Source organism: Acinonyx jubatus, chromosome D1, assembly GCF_027475565.1.
Source record: "Acinonyx jubatus isolate Ajub_Pintada_27869175 chromosome D1, VMU_Ajub_asm_v1.0, whole genome shotgun sequence".
Classification (NCBI taxonomy): Eukaryota; Metazoa; Chordata; class Mammalia; order Carnivora; family Felidae; genus Acinonyx; species Acinonyx jubatus.
This window is the reverse complement of record NC_069390.1, coordinates 12,453,400-12,478,874: the sequence shown is the minus strand read 5'-3', so window position 1 is coordinate 12,478,874 and position 25,475 is coordinate 12,453,400. Positions and strand designations below refer to the sequence as shown.

At 45.5% G+C, this 25,475-nt stretch overlaps 1 protein-coding gene across 1 annotated transcript; it reads left to right on the top strand.

Moving 5' to 3' along the window:
* Window positions 1–6,506: 6,506 nt before the first annotated feature.
* Window positions 6,507–17,453, top strand: LOC106979546 (olfactory receptor 6Q1). Its single transcript, XM_015077430.3, has 2 exons — window positions 6,507–7,247; window positions 13,162–17,453. The coding sequence occupies exon 2, from the start codon at window positions 13,464–13,466 to the stop codon at window positions 14,427–14,429; it is 966 nt and encodes a 321-aa protein (XP_014932916.1). The 5' UTR covers window positions 6,507–7,247; window positions 13,162–13,463; the 3' UTR covers window positions 14,430–17,453.
* The last annotated feature ends 8,022 nt before the right edge of the window (window positions 17,454–25,475 follow it).

The following is a 25,475-nucleotide window of genomic DNA, read 5'->3' as shown; positions in this document are numbered from 1 at the left end:
CAAAAACCTGTTCTTTGAAAAAAGGAAAAAAGAAGGAAAGTGAGGAAGGAGGTAAATCTCTAGCAGAATTCATCAAGAAATAAAGGGAAACTAGGTAAGTAAGTAATATTAAGGAAAAAAGCTTGGTTGACAGCCATGAGGTTGGTAAATATTTGGAATATCCTTCTGGATACATGACCGAAGTGACATTATCAGTTAATGGGGAAGGATGTTCTCAATATGGAAGCATTTAGATCTCTGCTTCACAGCTTAAACAAAGATCAAGTCCACATGCATTACACACCTAAGGGTAAAAAGCAAAATCTAAACATTTTTAGAATACATTTTAGGGCGCCTGAGTGGCTCAGTCAGTTAACTGTCCAGTTCTTGGTTTCGGCTCAGGTCATGATCTCAGGGTTTGTGAGTTGGAGCCCCACATAGGGTTCTGCGCTGTCTGTGTGGAGCCTGCTTGGGATTCTCTGGCTTCCTCTCTCTCTCTCTCTCTCTGCCCCTCCCCTACTCATGCTGTCTCTCAAAATAAATAAATAAACTTTAAAAGAAAGAATACATTTTAGTTAAGGTACAAAAACACAACCATACAGGGAAAGAAATACATTTCGCTACATAAAACCTGAAGATGCTTCCTACACAGAGTTAAAAACCGGGAAAACACTGACTATATAACAAAGTAGACACAGTTGGAAAATACACAGAATTCCTAGAAATCATTTAAAATGATGGACTGCTCAATGGAAACATGAAGAAATGCAACGCGCAAGGGGGTAAGTCCGTGTGGTCAATATGCGTTTGACCTGATGCCTAATCCTCAGGGGGTCACAACCGTAAGAGGCCACACTTATCTAGCGCTGGCCTTGTGTGAGGCATGGCTGGTGGGAATATAGTCGGTCAACCTCTTCAGAGAGCAATTTGGTATTATCTGGTGATGTGGGAGATGCTCGTTTAGGTGTATGTCCTAGAGAAGTAGTCCTTAAACTCCGGCTTGTCTCAGAATCACCTGGACGGCTTGTGAATGCACACCTTGCTGGGCTCCGCTTCCAGAGATTTCTAATGCCGTGGGTCTGGGGAAGGGACTGAAGATCTGCGTTCTGACGTGTTCCTGGTGATGCTATCGCTGCCGCTGGGCTTTGAGAACTTCTCCCCCTAGAAGCCTTTTGCAGAGGTACACAACGTGACCTGCACAAAAATGTTCCTGTTAGGAACACAAAAAGGAGAGACAATTGAAATGCTCTCCAGCAAGACAATGAATAAGTAAACTGTGGGTTTTTTTTTATATAACAGAATATGCATAGAAATGAAAATAAATGAACTAGAGATAACAGAAATATAAAAAAAACAATATGCTATGAAAAAAGCCAATTACAAAGTGATATATGGACCTCAATGCCATCTTTGCACATAACAAACAAAACACAAAACAAACAGTATAATGTTTATGGGTAACAAATGGTATAAGTCAAGCATGAGTAGGATAATACCAAATTTAGGATATTTGTTAATTGTGAGGGGATGGGGGCTGAAGTAGATAGAGGGCCTCAACTGTATCTGCATTGTTTCTATCTATTTATCTATCTATCTATCTGTCTGTCTGTCTATCTATCTATCTATCTATCTATCTATCTATGTATCTACCTATCTATCTATCACCTGTCTATCATTAATTGTATTTTCTCAAAAAAAGATCTTAAGTAAATATTGCTGTCCTAGTTCAGGCCACTATAACAGAATACCATGGACCGGGTGGTTTATTAACAACAGAGACTATTTCTCACAGTTCTGGAGGCTGGAATTCCAAGGGCAGGGAGCCAGCATGGTTGGGTTCAGGTGAGAACCCTCTTTGGGGGTACCTCCTGCCAAATTCTTGTATCCTCAAATGGTGGAAAGGGGGCAAGAGTCCTCCGGAGTCCTTTTTATAAAAAGGCAGTAATCCCATTCAGAAAGTCTTGTCCCTATGACCAAATTCGTTCCCGGAGGTCTGCCTCTTCTCTTAATACCATCACCTTGGGCATTACATTGGGCATTAGGATTTAACCTATGAATTTGGGGTGACACATTCAGTCCATGACAGTTGTCAAAGCTGGGTAGTGGGTATAAAGTTATTATGTTCCTTCTTATGTTTATATTGGAATCATTTCATGATAAAAATGCATTAAAAAGAATACCTGCAAAAATACCAGGCCAGACTTTGTTTCTGGGTTTTTTAAATGTTTATTTATTTATTTTGAGAGAGAGAGAGAGAGAGAGAGAGAGAGAGAGAGAGAGATGGGGGAGGGGGAGGGGCAGAGAGGGAGGGAGAGAGAGAATCCCAAGCAGGATCCATGCTGACAGCACAGAACCTGATGTGGGGCTTGATCTCACAACCATGAGATCATGACCTGAGACGAAATCAAGAGTCGGACGCTTAACCAGCTGAGCCACCCAGGCTCCCCTGTTTCCAGATGTTTTTAAGGCTGACCGTGATCATTTAGAGAAGATTGAGCCTCTCTTCTGGAACAATAGCCATATACAGCTTTGTCTGCTTCATCACGACGATGCGTAAAAGTACAAGGAATGATTTCTAATCCCTTCGGGGAGGAACAGTGAAGACCCTCGGCTTTTCGCTCTGGTCTGGGTCCCTCTTCCTCCGTCTGAGTGTTGGATCTGCTCCTCCACCTCTGTGTCTCGTTTCTGGGCTGGGATATCTGACGCTTTGCGCAAGAGGCACAGAAAAGGAATCTGCCCATCCAAAGCCTCTTGTATTACCCTCACTCACAAAGAAGAATTCTGCCTTTAACTGCTCGGTTTTGAACTTCTCGGGGGCAAAGCTGGGACAACGCAGTGACAAACTTAAGAAACCTGCAAGGCTGGATTGGCTTACACTGCAAAGTATTACGGGCGGGAGACAAAATGTTCCCGAGGGGGGAGGGGACGGGAAAGGAGACAGGAGCCAGCCACGTAGTTCTTTCCCTCCTGCTGGTGCGGTAGTCTTCCTAGCTGCTTTGTCTAGCTTCATAGGTCAGCGCCTAAGAGGGGTTTTGCTTTGCATTTTTAGGGAGTGAGAGTCTCTGTCAGACTGGGTCAAACAGGGTCAGGGCTGAAAAATTTCCATGGAGCAGGGACATAGGTATGACACTGGTTCAATGTCTTCCTAGCATAGAGCTGCCCCAAATTTGAGTGTAGCTACCTTGTGTCCCCTGTTAGGTGAGGGAACACTGCTTTTGTTGCCTCGTTTACCTCTAGCCACATCCTTGTCGGCCGGCATTATTTTCCCACCTTTACCAATGAGAAAGTGGGCTCAGAGGGGCCAACCTGCTCCAGGTAACAGGTCCATCGAGAGGCTTATGTGGATTCTGATCCATGTCTATGATGTGTGTGTGTGTGTTTTAATTTTTAATGTTTAGTTTTGAGAGAGAAAGAGAGAGAGAGAGAGAGAGAGAGAGAGAGAGAGAGAGAGAATGAGTTGGGGGGGGGGGCAGAGAGATAGGGAGACACAAAATCCAAAGCAGGCTCCAGGCTTTGAGCTGTCCTGACACGGGGCTCAGACTTGGGAATGATGAGATCATGACCTAGGTCGAAGTCGGATGCTTAACCAACTGAGGCACCCAGGTGCCCCATGTCTGTGACATTTTATACTGAGCCACACCGCCCTAGGTGCTGGGGGAATGTGGTTAACTGTAAGACATGGCCCTGTCATCAGGGAGCTTTATCATTTACCTGGGGACACATATACCTGCACTTGAAGCATTTAGGCTGACACAGTCGTATGACACGAAGAGAAAGAATCTGGTGTGTTTAGGGTTTTAGGATATGTCACCCTGTCCTCCACAGGGTGCTGTTTGCTTTGGCTCAGCTGCCTCCTGTGATCAGAACAAGATCACACCCCCCCATGTTCCTTTTGCTTTATAGTGAAATGATGTCATATTTCCTCTTTGGAGAAAGAGATTACGCAGCCTGCAGATAATCATAAAATGCTCTGGAGGAAGTTCTTTGCAAGGAAGGCAATTTGGCACAGTTATTTTCTGGATGAAAGAGAGCCTTAGTCACAGGCATTGTTGGACTGTGGGCTCCTTAAGGACTGAGGCTGGGTATTTCACATCGGTACGGCACATAGCCTGGCCCAGGGTAGTTATGAAGTAGCTAAGGGCGGGATAAAGGGCAGGCAGGTAGGTGGGGGAGGTGGGGGATGTGTGGTCCATTCTAGTAAAGGAAGCCCTCATGGCATCCTTGATAAATGTGGAAGTCTCAAGATTTCATTTCACCCTGAACCTGAGTAGTTTAGATCCAGAGACCTTGGCGAAGAGTCTAGCTGGCGTGGCGTCCTCCTTGGCTGGCCCCTCACCCTCCAGTCGTGTTTGTCCAGCTTGTCTACAAACTTGGGACTCCCACGGAGCTTCTGCACATCCCCTGGGGCAGAGTTTTCAATGATTTGTCATCTCCTTTCCTTTGTTGTCTGAGCGCTTCAAATCTCTGTGGAGACTCGATCCCACGGGAGACCCCTTGGGTGTAAGAGCCACATATGTGGAATGTGAGTCATTTTATAGCCAGTGACAACCCTTGCTTCCTTCTTCTCTTGTTTGGCTCATGGTGGATCTCTGCCCTTCTCCGCAGGTTCAGAGAAGCCGTGATCCTTGAATTTGGGGTCTCCGTGCCACAATGAGATCCAGTAACCCGCACTGGCCTCCAGCCCCAAGGTTCTGAGCATGTTGGGCCTTTGTCTTCCATCCACCCAGAGAAGAGATGGGGAAGTACCCAGGGGCAGGTGAGTGGCCCTTTGGAGACCCCCGAGCACCTGGAGGGAGGTGGTTTAGTTTCTGGTTTACACAAAAGCTGGAAACCACAAGCTCATACCCAGAAAGCATGCAGACAGTGGCAAGTGGAGGGACGCCCTCTCCCAAAGAGACCCCCAGTCTAGAGTAAGGATTCTTGGCTTCACATAACCCAATCCTTTCTTCCGAGTAGTCCCAATTTGTTACCTCATTCCTTCTTTCGAAAGTTCTTTTACGGAGTCACTGTGCTTTTAAACATCAACCCATTTTTCAAGTGAGGAAATAGGGACACACAGAATTCCACTGGTTTGCTTCAGCTCACACAGATTGGGGGGGGGGCGGAGACTTTTGGGGGGCTTTGGGTCCCCTTCATCTCTGTCTGCCCCTTCGAGTCACCTCAAATTAACCTACAATCTAAACAAGATCGGCTTGCTTGTTATTCAAGCAGCTTCAGGGCCATCTCTGGGCTCCGCTGAGACTCCCATCCCCTAGGCTTTCCTGTTATTGAAATTCTGCAGTAATCATAGTCCATGAGCGATGGAAGCAAGATAATAAGATCTTCCTAGAGCACACCGTGAAAGTTTTCAAAGAGCCTGCACATCCATTATATTGCTGATATACATAATATCCCGGGAGACTGGAAGTGTAGGTATTATTCCTATGTAAAGATTAGGAGCTAGAAGCTCAGAAAGTTTGCTTCCTTCTGCTGCACTGGGCTCTCCAGCTCGCCCCAGCACGGTGCTCTCTGTTGCACGTCTGACTGCAGAGACGTCCCGTTTATTTTCTTGTGCCTCCATTTCCCGTTTGCTCTCATTATGGGGAGACCGTATGTGAGTAGCTTTGAGGAACAGGTCATGCCTACTCAGTACTGAAGCTACCAGAATAATGTGAGAAGCCCTCAGTTAATTGATCAGATTTGGTGTTAGGAATGCTAACCCCCCGGGGGAGGTGGCATAGTGGAAAGAGGGTGGGCTGTGGGGTCAGACTGGGTTGTATTTCCCTCCAGACTCTGCCACTTACTAGCTGGTTGAAGCCAGGCTCCTGGGAGCCCCGCATGTTAGATCCCTTTCTTTTCCTTCACAGCTACCTGGGGACAGAGGAAATCTAGGGCTTAGTGGAGTAGAGTTTGAAAGGAGATGATAGGGACGCCAGGGTGGCTCAGTCGGTGAAGTGTCCAACTTCGGCTCAGGTCATGATCTCATGGAGTCCTGCGTTGGGCTCTGCGATGACAGCTCGGAGCCTGGAGCCTGCTTCGGATTCTGTGTCTCCCTCTCTCTCTGCTCCTCCCCTGCTCACCCTGTCTTTCTCTTTCTCTTTCTCTTTCTCTCTCAAAAATAAACAAACATTAAAAAGAAAAAAAAGAAAGGGGCGCCTGGGTGGCACAGTCGGTTAAGCGTCCGACTTCAGCCAGGTCACGATCTCGCGGTCCAGGAGTTCGAGCCCTGTGTCAGGCTCTGGGCTGATGGCTCAGAGCCTGGAGCCTGTTTCCGATTCTGTGTCTCCCTCTCTCTCTGCCCCTCCCCTGTTCATGCTCTGTCTCTCTCTGTCCCCAAAATAAATAAACGTTGAAAAAAAATGTAAAAAAAAAAAAGAAAAAAAGAAAAGATGACATAGTACAGGTTTTCAGAAGTTTAAAATTAAGTTCAGGAGCCAAGCGAAGGAAATTATACATGAAATCACTTCCACTTGTCCCCCCCCACCCCTCACGACAAGCAGGTGCGAGTGGGTTAGTCCAGATCCACAGGCCTCAGCTTTGCAGGCCTCTCCAGGCGTGGGGCCGATGGGCAGGAGGTCGCCCACGCTGGATGGTGCTTCCTTCTGGAAGTACTGGTGGGCTTCCTTGCCTTCCTGTTGCCTTGACACCAGTAGCTGAAGGTGGAAAGGAAGCAGCACTCTGGGTCAGCATGACGCTAGGAGCGTGTCCCCTCTTTTATGACATCACAATTTATTGCATGCAGGTACGTGCATCCTGGTGACTCTTTTTGGCAACACAGTCACGGACAAACAAAGGCACTGTCTTCAATGAGCTGTGCTTGTGCATGTGGGGGGGTGTTAGAGACAAACAAATAAATGTCTAACAGGTGACAGCGAAGCTGTGACAAAAATGCCAAGGCAAGAAGCAAGTCGGAGAGTGATGGGTTGCGTTTTCAGACGGGAGCTCAGAAGGGGCTAAAGTGGCCTTACGCAGATAATTGAAGGAAGTGCAGGAGGAAGCCACACAGGCAGAGAAACAAAGGCAGTAAGAACAAAGGCCCTGCGCGTCACTTCACGCTGTTTCCTTCCATCTTTAGACCAGCCCTGCAAACGTGCGTATCGCGTCTCCCAGGCGAAGATGTGAAAAGAGAGACTCAGCAAGAAAAAGCGACTTGCCCAAACTAGAGCTGGTCCCCGCTGGCACCAGAGTCAAACTCCGATCCTCTGATCTCAGAGGCGGTGCTGGGAACCAGGGCCGTGTGCAACGGACAGTGTGAGATGTTGCCGGAGGAGCAGAGAAGTGGGCACGCGGTGAGCGAGAGGGAAGGGGAGCCAGGAGAGCCAGGACGGGGAGGCCAGGGGGTGGGGGTGCCCCTGGGCATCTAGCCTTGCCCGTCCGCCTCATGCTCAACTAGGCGTGGTGGCTGGTTCCTGACAGTTTTGTTGGCGTGCCAGTGAGTTCCTTTTGCAGTTCCTTCACCGCAGGGGACAAGTGTCCCAGAGGTCAAGTGGACAGAAGGGACACAGGGAGAAATCCGGTCTCTCTGACCAGGCTCATCACGTAGCTGCACAAGCAAACAGCTGCAGGAGTGAAGTGTCAGTTTCCCTGTGTGAGCCCCACACCGTTGTCCCCTATTCGTCAGGGAAAATCTTAGCCAAGGAAGCACCTTCTTTTGAAGACATCAAATTGGGCCAAGTGCCTGGGCGGCCTCTCTCCACATTCAGTCGCATTCATGATCGTCCCCCGTGAGTGTCCCCTTCCCTGTCGGCTGCTTGCTCCCGATGTTGTACTTGGCTGGTTCTCTCGACCTGGGGAGGACGCCTTGGGTTAATAGGGCCGCGGAGCCTCACTGGGTCCCTGCAGGTCCCAGAGCCTGCGGGGCGTTTCTCCAGCGGGCCTCTGAGCACAGAGAAGTTGACCTCACGGGGGGGCGGGGGCCTGGGTGCAGGGGTGACCTTCAGTGAAAGGCAGTGGCAGAGGGAGGTAGCATGGCCTGAGCAGGGAACACTGGCTCTTGTGCCAGGCCTGCGGGCATTTGCGCTCTGTCACCTCCTGGTTCTCCTATCTGATGCAAGTTACTTGCTGTCTCTGAGCCTGTTTTTTTCCAGTGCGAGAAACCCAGGACAGTCATATGTCTCTGAAGTCTGGGTCATGGGATCGCAGCCTTGTGGGTTTGAAAGGAGATAATGACCTAAGCCCAGCAGAATGTGGCCCACGGAAGGGACTTCTAAACATCCTCTTCCTCCTCCTTGGAGGGAGGGTCCTCTCCTACCCACACAGGACCTGAACACTCTGAGGAGGCTCAGCAATTCCTGAAACTTGCCCAGAAAGCTTTCCATTTAACCCATCTCTGGGGACTCACACGATTCCATGAGAAATCCATTCATCTGGGTTGGACCTTGCCCTCCACCTAGGTTTTTCCATGGCATTTCGGTTAGGAGTGGTGGACCTGGGCTATGAAGACACCAAGTAGTCTGACCCCTCCCCCTCCTGCCTCTGTCGGGGGGGCGGGGCCCACAGCCTCTTCCCAGGGACTCATCTTTCACGCTTCTCCTCCCTGGCCCACCTGACTCTCTTCTGCTGAACCTGGTTTTGTCAGTCAAGGATTATCTTGTCTCTCAGCCTGCACATGGTGATCTGGTTGGGAAATTCTTTCTTGGTTTCACCTATCCTGTCTTCCTTCTGGGCCAGACAAACTGTCCCTGCTGTGTTCTCCCAGATGCATGGAAAGGGGCTCATCTTGTGGTGGTTGTTCCGTTTGGAGAGTTCTCAGACTCCCCTGAAAGACTCTGGGCTCTTCAATGGCAGGGCTCTTGAACCTTTATAGGCTTGGTGCCTAAGTGCAATGCCTGACACGCAAGAGGCTCCTGGAAGAGTGCTCAACTGGGGAAGTGGCCAGAATCTAAGTCTGGGTAAATCACATCAGTAAATTACAAATGAATGAGTTTCAAATGCTGTTGGTTTCAAAATTTGCCAAGGATTAGATAATTGGGGAGGATTCTTTCTCCCTTTTTAATGAATGAAAGGGAATGAATAAGTTAGTAAATGAAGTAATGGGTCATCCATTCAAGTATTTTATTCATTTAAACCTTTTTTTTTTCATTTAAACCTTTTGAATGGTTTTCTCAGTATAACGATTCAATCCATTTGACAGCTTGAGTTAGTGTCTTGGGCCTCAAAGTATGCAACTGGGTCTTGGGCAGTAGAGAAAGAGCTGATCCCAATGACTGTGTAGTTTAGATACTAGGCTTTGGCTTGGAAATGAAGACTGGGCCCTGTTTTACTTTCTTTTTAATTTTTTTGCCCTTTTTTATAATGATTTTATTTATTTATTATTTTTTAAAATATAATTTATTGTCAAATTAGCTTCCATACAACACCGAGTGCTCGTCCCAGCAAGTGCCCTCCTCAATGCCCATCACCCACTTTCCCCTCTACCCCACCCCCCCAACAACCCTCAGATGATATTTTTAATTTTTTTAAGTTGATTTATTTATTTTGAGAGACACATAGACAGCACGAGTGGGTGAGGGGCAGAGAGAGGGAGAGAGAGAATCCCAGGCAGGCTCTGTACCACCAGCACAGAGCCCAAGGTGAGGCTCGAACCCACAAACCCATGAGCCCAACCATGAGATCATAGCCTGAGCTGTAACTTAATCAACCGAGCCATCCAGGCACCCCATTTTACTGTATTTAAAAACAATTTTTTTAAGTTTATTTATGTATTTTGAAAGAGAAAGAGAAAAGCAAGGAGGGAGAGAGAGAGAGAGAGAGAGGGAGAGAGAGAATCCCAAGAAGGCTCTGCACCCTCAGCGCAGAGCCTACTGCTGGGCTTGAACTCACGAACCATGAGATCAGACCTGAGCCGAATCAAGAGTTGGACACTTAACGGATGGAGCCACCCAGACGCCTCCGCCCCATTTTACTTTATTAATTAGAGGCTAGGATATGGGATGCAATGAAGCCTATTTATAACACAATGAGTCAAGTCAGGCTCTACAGTACGTATGTGTAGTGAGTATCTTCCAGGAAGGGCATCCAGGAAGGGTAAGCACTGCCCTCAAACTTTTACATTATAAACCAGATTGCAAAGGGGAGAAATATTCAGGGATTGTGTGCTGAAATTTCCTGGAGCCAGCAGAAGCATGAAGTCTCTAGGGCTGCAATGCAGTTATATTTGGCCAGGAAGCCCATGTTTATAGACCACTCGCCGTGGGGATGTTAAAGAATGGACTTAGGAATGCAGGAATCTGAAGACTTTGACCTTTTTCTGACCATCTCTGTGTGCTTCTGTTGCCAAGAAATCATGGGTTGTTGAAGCCAGAAGGAACCTGCTTAATTCTTTTTTTAGGGGAAGGAACAAGGAAGGTTTTAGACCTTGTCAACCTAAATTCAGATTCCAGTTTAGACATTTATTTTTTTTATTTCCCACGACCCCAGGATCACGATCTGAGCTGAAATCAAGAGTTGGACGCTCAACCAACTGAGCCACCCAGGTGCCCCAAGGCATTTGTGAGCGTGGGCAAAACATGACACCTTTTCCTACAGAGGGTCCAAGTTATTGAATAAGTCACCCAAGCTTCTGGAACCAGGGCACCATTGTTTCAGTTATATAGTGCTGCACATCAAGCCACTCCCAAACTTAGTGGCGTAAAGTAGAAATAATTTCCTATTTAGCTCAGAAATCTGCAATGTGGGGAGGTCCCAGCAGGGAAGGCTGGTGTCTGCTGGGCCAGCTCAGCTGGGGGTTGGAGACCTATTTCCCGGACGGCTCAGTCACCCGGCTGGCACGTTGGGGCAGTGAGAGTTTGGCTGAGGGAGGGAGAACTTAGTCCCTTCCCATGTGGGCCTTTCTGCAGGCCGCTTGGGCTTCCTCACCCTGTGGTGACCAGGTTCCAAGAAGCAGGGAGAGGAATCGATTTCTTAAGACCTGAGCCTGGAAATTGGCATAGCATCCCTTCTGTCTTGTTCTGTCGTCAAGCAATCAGCAAGACCGGGTTTAAGGGAAGTGGCCATAGATCCCACTTGTTAATGAGAAGAACGTCAACGAATTTGAGGCTGTGATTTAAAAGGACCGTATGATGGAGACATTATATTCTTTCACTGAATCTAAAACAAGGTAGGGATTCATCTTAGTAGTCTTATTCTTATTCACCTCTTTTTCATTAAAAATAGTATTATTATTTTAGAAATCTTAATTTTGGTGTAGTTAGCATGCGGTGTTATATTTGTTTCAGGTGATTTCAAGTGATTCGACACTTCCATACAACAGCCGGTGCTCATCATAACAAGTGCACTCCTGAATCCCCATCACCTATTTAACTCATCCCCCACCCTTCCCCACCCCTGTAGCTCTCAGTTTGTTCTGTATAGTGAAGAGTCTGTTTGTCTCTTTCCCCCACCTTTGCTCATTTGTCTTGTTTCTTAAGTTCCACATATGTATGAAATCATATGGGATTTGTCTCTCTGTGACTGATTTATTTCGCTCGGCATTATGCCCCCTAGATCCAACCACGTTGTTGCAAATGGCAAGATTTCATTCTTTTTTTTATGGTTGAATAATATTCCCTTGTCTATATCTAGACCACATCTTCTTTATCCATTCGTCTATCGATGAACACTTGAGCTGCTTCCATAGTTTGGCGATTGTAGAGTAGATGATGCTGCGGTAAACACAGAGGTGCGTGTATCCCTTCGAAGTAGTGTTTTCATATTCTTTGGGTGAATACCCAGTAGTGGAATTATTGGATCATAGGCTAGTCCTGTTTTTAATTTTTTGAGGAATCTGCATACTGTTTTCCAGAGTGACTGCACCAGTTTGCATTCCCAACGCCTGTGTTTTTTATTATCGGCTTTTAAAAAGGGAATTTTGAGTGATTTTTCCCAGGCTCACATATCTCACGTTGATGGTGGAACTTGGATTCAAACTCAGTCCTATTGATTCTGTCTCTTATTAGCTCTGTTCGCTCCCCATGCCTCGAGCCCGCGGCCATCAACACCCCATGCTACACCTGCAAAACCTCCCCACCTGGCCTTTCTGCCGTGTTCCTCTCCAAACCTGCCTCGGCACAGCACACTTGGTCCTTATGAAGGGCAGGAAGCTTACCTTGCTCCTCTCCTTAAGTTCCTCAACACTGTCTGTTGCCCCCAGACTGAAGCTCGGCTCTGTCTTTTCTCTTAACTCGGCTTCTCACTCTCCGTGATGCCCTTGCCTGCTCCTGGGCTCAATGAGTGCCGTCTTCCTCCCATACTCTACTCCAGAAGTCTACATTTAAATTTTGCTCTGTTATGTATTGACCCAAACGTGGTGCGAAATGCTTTAGAAGGACTATCTATTTTAAAATTCCACTAGTCTGTTAAATTCTTTTGTATTGAACTTTTAAATTTTTGTAATTATTAGTATTATTATTTTCAATGTATTTATATTGAGAGAGGGAGAGAGACAATCCCAAGCAGGCTCCTGGATACCAGCACAGAGCCTGATGTGGGGCTCGATCCCATGAATCATGAGATCATGGCCTGAGCCAAAACCAAGAGTTGGATACTCGACCGACTGAGCCACCCAGGCCCCTCTATGATTATTTTTTTAAAAGATCCCCTAAATTCTTTTGTATTTAAAGCCAGGTATGCTTGATCAGGAAGCCAAGCTCTTTCTTTTTTCAATGTTTATTTATTAAAAATTTTTGAATGTTTTGTTTATTTTTGAGAGAGGGGTGGGGAGGGGCAGAGAGAGAGGGAGACACAGAATCTGAAACAGGCTCCAGGCTCTGCACATAGCCCGATGCAGCGCTCGAACCCATGAACTGTGAGATCCTGATCTGAGCCAAAGTCGAATGCTTAACCGACTGAGCCACCTAGATGCTCCCCCTCCCCCCACTTTTTAATGTTTATTTATTTTTGAGAGAGAGGCAGCGAGTGCGGGTCAAGGGAAGAAAGAGAGAAGGAGACAGAGGATCTGAAGCAGGCTCTGTGTTGACAGCAGAAAGCCTGATGTGGGGATCGAACTCAAGACCTATGAGATCATGATCTGAGCCAAAGTCGGATGTGTAACCGACTGAGCTAGCCAGGCGCCCCCAAAACTAAGCTCTTCACTTCTGTGGTAACCTGTACCTACTTGAGGTTTCCCAAATGCACGGATTTCTCTCCGGTATCCGGGGTTTAATACTTGCTGTGCTCTCTTTACCTCTCTAACTTTTTTCTCACTCATTTATCCTTCTCTTCCAGGTTCCAGTTGAAACAACACTTCCTCTAGGAAGCATTCACTGATTCCTCCAGACTTGGGGGAGCTTCCCTGCTATTTCCTCCCATAACGTCGGCATCTTTATCCAGCACTTTAAATTTTGTACTGAAATTGTCTGTTTTCTGGAGCTCCTCACAGGCTATACATTCTTCGGGGGCAGGGCCAGGGTCTTGACTTTGCTTTCCTCTTCTGAAATGAAAGATGTCTCAGTGTGCCATCCTCACTGGTTCTCCTTGAGCTGTCGTTGTCCGTGAGGTTATGAGTGTCCTGACTCTCACTTCCACCTATGCAGCCATATGCCCCAAACTGGACCCACGTAACAGAGTTTGTCATAGTGGGCTTTGCTGGGGTGCATGAAGCACGCCCCCTCTTCTTTACACTCTTCCTCACCATGTACCTATTCACCCTGGTGGAGAATTTGGCCATCATCGTGGTGGTGGCTTTAGACCACCGGCTACGTAGACCCATGTATTTCTTCCTGACGCACTTGTCCTGCCTTGAAATCTGGTACACTTCGGTGACAGTGCCCAAGATGCTGGCTGGTTTTATTGGGGTAGGTGGGGGCAAGAACATCTCCTATGCTGGCTGCCTGTCCCAGCTTTTCATCTTTACCTTCCTGGGGGCAACGGAGTGTTTCCTACTGGCTGCCATGGCCTATGACCGCTATGTGGCCATTTGTATGCCTCTCCGATATGCGGCCTTGGTGTCGTGGGGCGCCTGCGTCCGTCTGGCCACTGCTTGTTGGCTGGCGGGCCTCCTCACACCTGTTTTGCCTATCTACCTCATGTCCCAGCTGACGTTTTGTGGCCCCAACGTCATCGACCACTTCTTCTGTGATGCCTCACCGCTGCTAGCCTTGTCCTGCTCAGATGTCACCCTGAAGGAGACCACAGACTTCCTCGTTTCTCTGGCAGTGCTCCTGGCCTCCTCTATGGTTATTTCTGTGTCCTATGGCAACATCGTCTGGACGTTGCTGCACATCCATTCAGCTGCTGAGCGCAGGAAGGCCTTCTCCACTTGTGCAGCTCACCTGACAGTGGTGAGCCTCTTCTATGGCACTCTTTTTTTCATGTATGTCCGCACCAAAGTGGCCTCCTCCGTCAACTTCAACAAGGTGGTGTCTGTCTTCTACTCCATTGTCACGCCAATGCTCAACCCCCTCATCTATAGTCTTCGGAACAGGGAGGTGAAGGGAGCTCTGGGCCGAGCCTTGTCCCTCAGGTCTTGGAAAGGTCAGCAAGGAGGAAGGTGAAGACCTAGTTTTCTTGCCTTGGCTCTTCAGAAGGAGGGTGGTGAGGACGAGGGGACAGAGCAGTGACCTGGGTGGTCATGAGTTATGGATTATGTATTAGTTAAAGTAAACTGTTAATCTGGTGTAACGAGAGACACCTAGCTATAAAGGGGCTTAAAGAAGGAAAGAGATTTGTTCTTTCCTGCAAGAGTCCAAGGTGAGCGCTTCAGGTTGGCAGGTGGCTCTGCTCAACAGGCAAAGATGGAAGTTCCCTCATTCCATAGTGTCAACATCCCTTAGGATGTTGGCAAACTAAGCGCCGTGGGCCAAATTCAGCTCGACACTTGTTTTTAATGAGCTGTAAGCTAAGAATGGTTTTTAGACTTTTAAATGGTTGTAAGCAAATCAAAAGTAAAATAATATTTCATGACACATAGTCATTTTATTTTTTATTTTAATTTTTAATTTGAGAGAGAGAGAGTGAGGGAGAAGCAGAGGGAGAGACAGAGACAGAGACAGAGAGAGACAATCCCATGCTCAGCACGGAGCCTGATGCATGGCTCCATCTTACAACCATGAGATGATGACCCGAGCTGACATCAAGAGTCAGATTCTCAACTGACTCAGCTACCCAGGTGCCCGACCCATAATCACTTAATAAAATTAAAAGTTCAGTGTCCATAAATCGAGTTTTACTAGGATACGATCACACCATATGTGTTATCTATGGCTCCATTCGTGCTACGATGACAGAGTTGAGTAGCTGAGATAGAGACCACATGCCAACCCTCAGTCTAGGGCCTTCTTGTTATCTACATGGTCAGCATGAGGTTCCAGGGAGCAAGAAGGGTGAGGATAGATCAAGGAGGAAACAAACTTCATGTCTTAAGGTTTCTCCACTAGATGTAGAAACCATCATTTCTACTCACCTCTGTTGGTGAGAAATTAGCCATAGCTCCCAGCTCTTTGCCAGGGTACTGAAAAGAGTCTGTAGCTAGGTAACCAGGTACCCAGCCCCAATTTGATTATTGTGGAGAAAAAGGAGAACAAATTTTGGCAGACGACTAGCTGTTTCCACCCACAAAGTCCCCAGAATCATAGCTGATTTTCCATGTGATCCATGTACTTAATTTCTTTGTAGCTACATTGTCTTATTTGAAGTATAGGCCCATCTGACTTCTATATCAACCCGCTTCTTTGAAATATAAGAAGGCGTCAGCTTGCTTGAAGTGAGGCTTAAAAGACCATTATAATTCAAGTAGTTCCCTATGTGTAGATAGTTGTATCTTAAAGACATTTATAATCATCATTTGAATGTGGATTCCAGAAACTATAGTATATGGAAGGAGAAAATGCTGAGCTTGACTGGATCGGGGGAAGGACAGATTTTTTTGTGATGGTGTTTCTCAACTGGCCAAGAGCAAGCAGGTTACATGATGGTGCCCGTAGCAACACAGTCTCTACATCCCCCACTCAACCCAGTATCTTAGCGGCTGCACTTGTTATGGTTGGCAGAAAGGGCACAAGTCATAAGTTTTGAAAAACATTTCATTTAATGAATGTTATATCAGTAATGAGCTTTATGTTCTTTTGGATGATGGCAGGATGCAAAATCAGTGCAAAGATGAGAAACTTTCAGGATCAAAAATAAGAATTCATATGAAAGAAATAGGACAGAACTTTCAGATACCTGACCTGAGTAGATTTGAACACAAAATGTATTTGACTTTTAGGTTTCTGGCTGATGGAAACAAACAAAGCATACTGGGTATATAAGAGTTCTCCAGAGAAACAACCAATAAGATCTATTATCTATCTATCTATCTCTATCTATCTATCTATCTATCTATCATCTACCTACCTACTATAATGATATAACTATACATCTATTTAGATTGATTGAGAGATGGATATAAGAAGAGATTTATTATAGGTATTGGGTCACACAATATGGAGGCTGGGAGGTCCCATGATCTGTCATTTGATAGCGGGAGAAGCTAGAAAATCAGTGGTGTAATTCAGGCTGAGCCTGAAGGTTTGAAAACTGGAGGAGCCTATGGTGTAGGTCCTGGTCTGACACCAAAGGTCCAAGAATCAGGGGCACTAATGTCCAAGGACAGGAGAAGATTGATGTCCCAGTGCAAGCCAAGAGAGCAAGTTCTCCCTTCTTCCCCCTTTTTGTTCATTCAGGCCCTGAATGGACTGGATGATGCCCACCTGTATTGGTGAGAGCAATCTTCTTCTTCTTTCTTTTTTTTTAAATTATTTATTTAAATTCAAGTTAGTGAACATACAGTGTAGTATTGGTTTCTGGAGTAGAACCCAGTGATTCATCACTTACATATGATACCCAGTGAGAGCAATCTTCTTTATTCAGTCTGTTTATTTAAATGCTAATCTCGTCAGAAAAAAACCCTCACAGGCACACCCAAAATAACATTTTAAAGACTGAACATCCCTTATCCCAGTGAACTTGACACATAGAATTAACCATCATACCAGGTCATGACATTCTCATTTATGGTTCCAGAAAGAACTCAAATTCAAACCCAGGGAATGCTTTCTGGATTTGACTCTAAGAACAACTCTGTGGGAAGTGTCAGTAAAGTCTTACAATTCTGAGCTTATGGAAGAAAGAATCTATATTTTTGAGATAAATTACTTAAAATGGTAAGAACTCAGAGGCATACTTTTAGAAAGGATCCTACATATGTAAAAGTGCATCCTGGTTTAATAAAACCTGATACAAGAAAATAAACTGATAATATGGTATTATGCATTCACTATACTTCAATAAAAGAAAAAACTGAAAAAAAGTCCTTTGTGAGTGTGATTATTTACATTGTAAAGCAATCACTCCCTTAAAAAAAAGACCTACCTGCCAGAATCTGGAGTGCTCATGAAGTACATGATATGTGTAGGTATTGACAGCTGAAGTTTTTATTCTTAATTAATTAATTAATTAATTGGCTTCTGACTTTGTTTTCACATTATAATGGACACAATATTATATTAGTTTTAGGTGTCCAAAATGGTGATTCAGAATTTTTGTACATTATGAAATGACCACCTTGATAAGTCTAGTTACAATCAGTCAATCAGTCACTAGACAAAGTTAGTACAATGTTAATAACTATATTCTTTGCAAGCTGGTGCAGCCACTCTGGAAAACAGTATGCAGGTTCCTCAAAAAACTAAAACTAGAACTACCCTATGGCCCAGCAATTGCACTACTAGGCATTGATCCACGGGATACAGGTGTGCTGTTTTGAAGGGGCACATGCACCCCCATGTTTATAGCAGCACTATCAACAATAGCCGAAGTATGGAAAGAGCCCAAATGTCCATCGATGGATGAATGGATAAGGAAGATGTAGTATATATGTATATAAAATGGAGTATTACTCAGCAATCAAAAAGAATGAAATTTTGTCATTTGCAACTATGTGGATGGAACTGGAGGGTATTATGCTAAGTGAAATTAGTCAGAGAAAGACAAAAATCATATGACTTCACTCATATGAGGACTTTAAGAGACAAAACAGATGAACAAAAGGGAAGGGAAACAAAAAGAATGTAAAAACAGGGAGGGGGACAAAACAGAAGAGACTCATAAATATGGAGAACAAACTGAGGGTTGCTGGAGGGGTTGTGGGAGGGGGGATGGGCTAAAAGGGTAAGGGGCACTAAGGAATCTACTCCTGAAATCATTGTTGCACTACATGCTAACTAATTTGGATGTCAATTTGAAAAAATGAAAAAAAAAAAAAAAAAAAGAAAATCCCCCACAATAAAGTAACTATGATCAGAAAAAAAAATAACTATATTCCTTATACTGTCTCTACTTTACATTCACTGACTTATTTTAAACTGGAAGTTTGTGACAGCTAGAGTTTTTATTTTTTATTTTTGTTTATTTTGAGAGAGACAGAGACAACACGAGTGGGGGAGGGGCAGAGAGGGAGACAGAGAATCCCAAGCAGGCTCCAAATTGTCAGTGCAGAACCTGATGTGGGGCTGGAACCCATGAAACCGTGAGATCATGACCTGAGTTGAAATCAAGAGTCGGATGCTTAAGCAACTGAGTCACCCAGGTGCCTCTATTTTTTAATTTTTTGGTTAATTTATTAATTTTTTTCATGTTTATTTATTTTGAGAGAGACAGAGAGTGAGTTCATGGGCATGCGGGTGGAGGAGGGGCAGAGAAGAGAGGGAGAGAGAGGATCCCAAGCAGCCTCCTTGCTGTCAGTACGGAGCCCAATGGAAAGCCCAGTGTAGAGCCTGAAGCTGGACTCCATTTGCAGAGCCCGATGTGGGGCTCAATCTCATGAACCGTGAGCTTATGACTTGAACTGAGATCAACAGTTGGTTGCTTAGCTGACTGAGCCATCCAGGCTTCCAACAGGTAAAGTTTTTTTTAAATTTTCTTTTTTTTTTGAACGTTTATTTATTTTTGGGACAGAGAGAGACAGAGCATGAACGGGGGAGGGGCAGAGAGAGAGGGAGACACAGAATCAGAAACAGGCTCCAGGCTCTGAGCCATCAGCCCAGAGCCTGACGCGGGGCTCGAACTCCCGGACCGCGAGATCGTGACCTGGCTGAAGTCGGACGCTTAACCGATTGCGCCCCCCAGGCGCCCCCCAACAGGTAAAGTTTTTAAGGCCACTACCAATGGTAGATAATTCCGCAGTGAAGATAAATTATGAAACCATGACAGGAAACATACGTACCCTTGTAAATGGGGAATTTCTGAGAATATAATTTCTTCTTTGGGGGTATATTTGTTCGTTGAGTGAAACATAGGCAGGTGTGCTAACAGTATATAGACATTACTTCACCAGAATCCAGAGAATGTCACAATGAATAATTAGCAATAAGACTTACCAACACAGAATTCTGTAAGGAGCACTGCTCCTCTTGTTTTGTCCATTCTGGGTACCAGGATATTGACTGAATTGTTAGTGAGGGACTATTTGGGAGCCATCCAGGAGAAGGTCCTTTGACTTAGGACTTGGTGTAAATGACTGGATCTACATACTGAAATCAGAACTCTACAGTTTGCTGTGTACCATTATGTAACCATTGTGGTAGGCTTTGATGTGGGTCTATGTACCTAAGGCCCTTCTGGACCCCCTTCTATGATTCCATATTCTTTTTATCCTTTGCACCTATGCTGGGATTCCAATACCTTTTTCAGGGGTCTTCGTTTTTGGTTGGTCTCTCACTTTTCAATTTTCACATGTGAGGTCCTTAGCAACTGATTTCTTTTCTTTCTTAAAGTTTATTTATTTTGAGAGAGAGAGAAAGCAGGGGAGGGGCAGAGAGAGAGGGAGTGAGTGAATCCCAAGCAAGTTCTGGGCTGACACCACAGAGTCCATCACGGGACTCATACTCATGAACCATGTGATCATGACCTAAGCCAAAGCCAAAAGTGGACGCTTAATGGACTGAGCTACCCAGGTGTCCCCTTAGCAATTGCTCTTGAAGCTATGTTTGTCAAAAGCTGTGGAATGCTACGGCTTTCTGTTTCTCTAAATTGAGTCTTCTCTATCTATATCCTTGTTTTCATTGGTGGCTTCACTGTCACTGGCCTAAATATTATTCTCGGCCAGCCATGGCAAGATAGAAGCATTTTATTTTATTTATTTTAATTTTTTAAATTATTATTATATTTGAGTAGGCTCCACACCTAAAGTGGGGCTTGAACTCACAACCCTGGGATCAAGAGTCAGATGCTTTACCGACTAAGTCAGCCAGCCACTCGAAGACAGGAGCATTTAAAACCCCTTTTTGCAGGAACTTAAATGGATCTCATCGCCAAGAAAACGTGGATGCATCCAGACCTTGAGACAGTATGTGCAGCACCATTCAGCTCTGTCCCTTCCCATAGAGCATTCCAGGAGCACTAAAAGTTAGTTAACTGATGCCCAATACTTTGTCAGTTTTGTTAACATCCTCAGACTCTCTTGCAAGTGGGAGAGCTTTATTTAGAGCAGACTTTGCTCTGGTGGTTGCTCAGCTGGGTCTGTGACAGTCACCTGTCTCCACCTACCCAAAGATAAGCAAGCTGACCAGAGGAGGTGCAAGTTGTTTAATTCTTGTAGAACAGTTTCACAATAGATATATTTAGTTTACTCTGATCAGGTTAGGTCGGAAATGTTACACCATAAGCTTTGCAAGGGCTGTATTTTAGCCTTCCTGGAGGTCCCCCCTCAGGACCTAGCTTGGAGCAAGGGTCTCATAAAAGCTTTAGTTATTTAGCAAAGAGTCAAGACGTCCAGGCGTGCCACTACGTATAATTTTATTGAGCTATCTAACAGATACTTGTTTAGTTCTTACTATGTGCCAGGTACTGTTCTAAATGCTTTATAAATAGTAATTCATTTACTCCTCGCTGATAATCCCACAGAATTGGTGCTGTTATCTTCCTTTGCACATAAGGAAACTGAGGTACCGAGAAGTAATGTAACTTGACCAAAGTCACACAGCTGAGTAAATGGAGAACCAGGACTTTAAACTTACTCATCTAACATCAGCACAACGATGCCCTGGGTACCTGGGTCTCTTCTTGTGAAAGGACAGGGTGGATGGATGACTTTAAATACCGACCTTTGAGTGTTAAATATGTGCTGGGCATTCCTATACATTTTCTCACTTTATCATATCAGCCCAGAGAGGGAGGCTTAGTCTCATTTTACATCAGTGGAATCGGAGTCTCAGAGAGGTTAAGCCACATCCCAAGGTTCACACAGCTACAACATGGAGAAGCTAGGAGGATTTGAGCCAGGGTTCTTTGACTCTATTGAGCCACTCTCCTCTGCAAGATCTCTACCAATGCTAGCTTTGCATGCATTGACTTATTCATTCACCAAACAGCTATTCACCAAACAGCTATGTCTCCTCTCCATACCACACATCGGCTGGTTGCTGAGTGGCCAGAGGATGAATTACACTAGATGCTTCCATCCAGGACAACATTACTGCAAACACACCTCATGTTCCTCTGACAGAATGAAATACAATATAAAAGCCACTAAGTGACAAGGAGGGGTCTGGACCAGGGTGACAGGGAGTGTTTTCCTGGTGGCCAGTCCAAAGAGGGCCTCCCTGGGAACACAGCACTCCCCATGGTCTGCTTTTGACCTTCCCATCTGAGATGACACCTGCCAAGCATTTTCTCTTTTGGGTTCTTCTCAGGATGGAGAAGGATGACGTAGCGTTTGGGAAAGAAGAGGCATGACACGAGACCTGCTGCTGATGCTAAGATGGCAAAGACCTCCACGGCCACCGTGTCTTTGCCTTGGGTGCTCATGTGGGCAGGGATGAAGGATGCCCAGACACAGGAGCACACACACATGCTGAGAGTGAAACACTTTGCTTTGTTGAAGGGGTCAGGTAGCCGGCAGGTGCGGAAGGTCACCAGCAAGCTGAGCAATCCTAGCAAACCCAAGTAACCCAGCATGGCATAGAACAGTTCCAAGGAGCCCTCATCACACTTTACCATCATCGTGGTCCCAGGCTCCGTAGAGCTCACAGGCTGTGGGGGCCATCGGATCACCCAGAGTGCACACAAGTTTGTCTGCACCAGGGAACAGACAATGGGGATGGTGCTAGGGAGAAGTGGCCACGCCACCCTCCCAATCTGGGTATCTGGCTAGGTGGTGTGGAAGGCTGCCAGGACCACGACGGGCTTGGCCAGTACAGTGGACACACAGGTTGTGAAGATGACCCCAAAAGCTGCCTGGCGCACAGCACACGTGAAGGGCCCTCGGTGCCCATTGAACAGGAAGGGGCCGAGGAAACAGCGGACCAAGGAGGACAACAAAAGATAGCTGAGCTGGTGGTTACTGGCTTGGATGATGGGGGTGTGGTGGTGCTGGATGAAGATGCCTAAGATGGCCAGGGCAAGGAGGAAGAGCAGGGCTGTGCAGACAGCCAACACTGCACCGAGGGGCTCAATGTAGGAGACGACGTCAAGCATTTTGGGGATGCACCAGCTCTTCTCCATATCAGGCCACTCGTCCTCAGGGCACCTCTCACATGTAGCACCATCTGAAGGGAGAAAGAGAAACTGAGTCAGAGAACATAATGGGGAAGCTTCTGGAAACTTTCCCGTGGTCAAACAATTATATGGCTACTGATGGCTTTTCCAGTAGGTCCTATGTATTTCAGTCTTGTTACGGTGGACCTTCCAGGCTGCTGATGTCCTCAGATTGAAGGCCGAAGACACAGATGGCAGAAATCCTGATAGCAGCTGTTCATCATGCATCAAACTATAGTGAAATAACATTGACACAATAACCTATGGAAGCTCTAACTCTTCTCTGGGCTTCATCCCTTTGAATCGAACCGCCATTGTGCTCGTGTCATAATTACTAGTGACGGCTAACTCATTCATGCACTTATTCATTCAGTAGCCCATTTAATTTAAGGAATTTCAATGGGTTGCTTACTATGTACACAGACTCTTTCTATCTCTTCCTCTTTTTTAATGGAGGCACCTATGTCTAAATCACTCCTTGGATAGAAATGATCAGAACTTTGCTTTCCATAGTGATTTTAAGGATAGGTTTTGTGACTGGAGCTCTGGAGCGGTCAAAGGATCTCATTTCACCCCTTTCTTTGACTGGGTAATGTCTTCATGTTCCAGATGCTTGATTCTATGCTCTAATCTGCAAGTTCAAGGCTGACTTCTTATTTACCATTTCCGTCATCCTCTCTTTAGCATCTGGTGTCTCTTTCTCAGCTTCATTCAGCAGTGCCTTTCTCTTTAAATGGGCAAAAAGTATCCTCAAAGTCCCTGCCTTTCCCACGCTAAAAATTTCTGGTGTGACAGAAGGCCTTCCCCATCCTGTGGCTTCAACGATTTCCTGGATTCTGAGCCTGTTCCTCCTGCATTCTCTCTCAGTATGTGGGTTGCTTATCAATCTCCCCAAACACACTGAAATGCACTGCTTCTCCACTTAAGTAATTCTGTGTCTCCCAGTTCTTGCAGAGTAGGGTCCACGATCCTGAGTCTGGCAGAGAAGGGCCTCTGTTATCCAGCCCCCTGCATCCTGCGTCTCTCATCAGGGACTATGCTCAAGTCACTCTCTGCTCCTTATTGCTCTCCTGTCTTGAACCTTTGCTAATGTGTTCCTTGGCCTGGACTATCGTTGTCATGTTTCGTTGCCTCAGCAATCCCACTTGTTGCTCAGGTGAAAAGTCCTCCTACAGACCCTTTGTTAGAATTAATTGTTCCTCTGAAGTCTCATGGTTTGATGTTTGAACTTTTATTAAGGCAATGGACTTCACTTTATAGTCTAGTTCCTTTACCGTGTCAGGTCTGGGGACACAAGGATCACCTCCTTGAAGAGATCATAAGCTCTGTGGGTCTAGGGGCTGTGCTTCATTTGTTGTTATCACCCTTGCACCCAGAACAGTGGCTGCATACAGTAGGTGCCAGTTAATATCTGCTGAATGAACGGCATCTTAGCAAAATGCAGATTAGGTCAATAGAGGGATTTTTTCCCCCAATATTTACAGAATGGCTACGATGTGTCAGACATGAAACTAGGCACAGAATTTGGACAAACTCATCGTTGTTGAAAGAACTAATAGCCTTAGATGCCTTTAATGTAGCAAGTGGGAAGGGCATCTTGACAAAATCTTTTTGATTTCCTCTTGCCTGGGTTTTTCTTTCCCAGTAAAGGAGTCTTCCCATCATGTGACTATCAGGTCTTGTCTGAAGTCTACCCTGGCTGCAGGCTGGACCCTCTGTATAAGGGCAACCTCTTTCTTACCCGGTGTCATGGTCATCTCTCCTTTGGGGCAGGCAATGCAACTGTAGCAGCAGTTTGACTTCTCAGATATGATTGACTTCCTGGTTCCCACAGGACATTTTTCATTGCAGATTGAGGTAGGGACCTATTCACGAGAGGCGAGACAGTGCTGGGGAGACTTCATGGGGGACTGAGCAGCATCTGTGAATTCAGGTCTTGGAAGAATTACCAGCAACATCTACCTTACTAGGTCCCTTCCTCTCTTCTTTGCTCCTCCCTCTCTTTCCTTTACCTCCTTCTCCTTTCCTTTCCTCTTCACCTTCTCTCCCTTTCCTGCTTAGGTAGTTACCAACGTGTTCCATGTATCAGGTACTGTGCAGGATATTAGGGAAATAATAGGTAACAATGAACTCTTAGAAGAGAAGAAAGGAACAGAGATGAACTACAAGTAGAGCCTGGATCAGTTAACAAAATAGCAATAACCACATACCTATCAATAATTACTTTAAATGTAAATGCACCAAATTCTCCTATCAAAGGATAGAGACTTGAAACTATAAGACTGAAGGAAAAAATAGTGAGTAATCTGGTAAACATTGGCCTAAGCAATGTTTTCCTAGATATTTTTCCTCAGGTACAGGAAATAAAAGCAAAAATGAAGGATTGGAACCACACCAAAATAAAATGCTTTTGCTCTGGAAGCCATCAACAAAACAAAAAGGCAACCTATCCAATTAGAGAAAATGTTTGTAAATGATACATCTGATAAAGGGTTAATATCTAAAACAGAGAAAAAAACTTACACAAGCCAATGCTGAAAAACAAACAATTCAGTTGCAAAATGAGCAGAGGACCTGAACAGACATTTTTCCAAAGAAGAGATACAGATGGCCAATAGACACAAGAGAAGATGTGTCTTCTCTTCTTAGGCAACATCCCCAGTCATCAGGGAAATGCAGATCAAATTGAATTAAATTGGAAGTTATATATACTCTACTTTCCCATTTTCTCATTCATTGCCTTTGCCTTTAGCAAGCTCCTTTGTTTGGGGAGCCATGGGGTGGTTTGGGAAGGTTTTGTTTGCTGAACAGTCTCTGAGTTGTGTAAGTCAATGGTCCACCCTCCCCTCCCATTGACAAAGTGATTTAAGTCGGTTCAACATAACAAATACTGCCAGGCGCTTGGAGCTGTGAGGTGCTGTGTGGGTGTGGTCCTTAAGTGGGTCTTAGCTCTTATCTTTAGGAGTCCTTCTGCCCACATAATGGCTCTGTCATTTATCTGCAGCTCTTTTCCAGGAAGTGCTCTG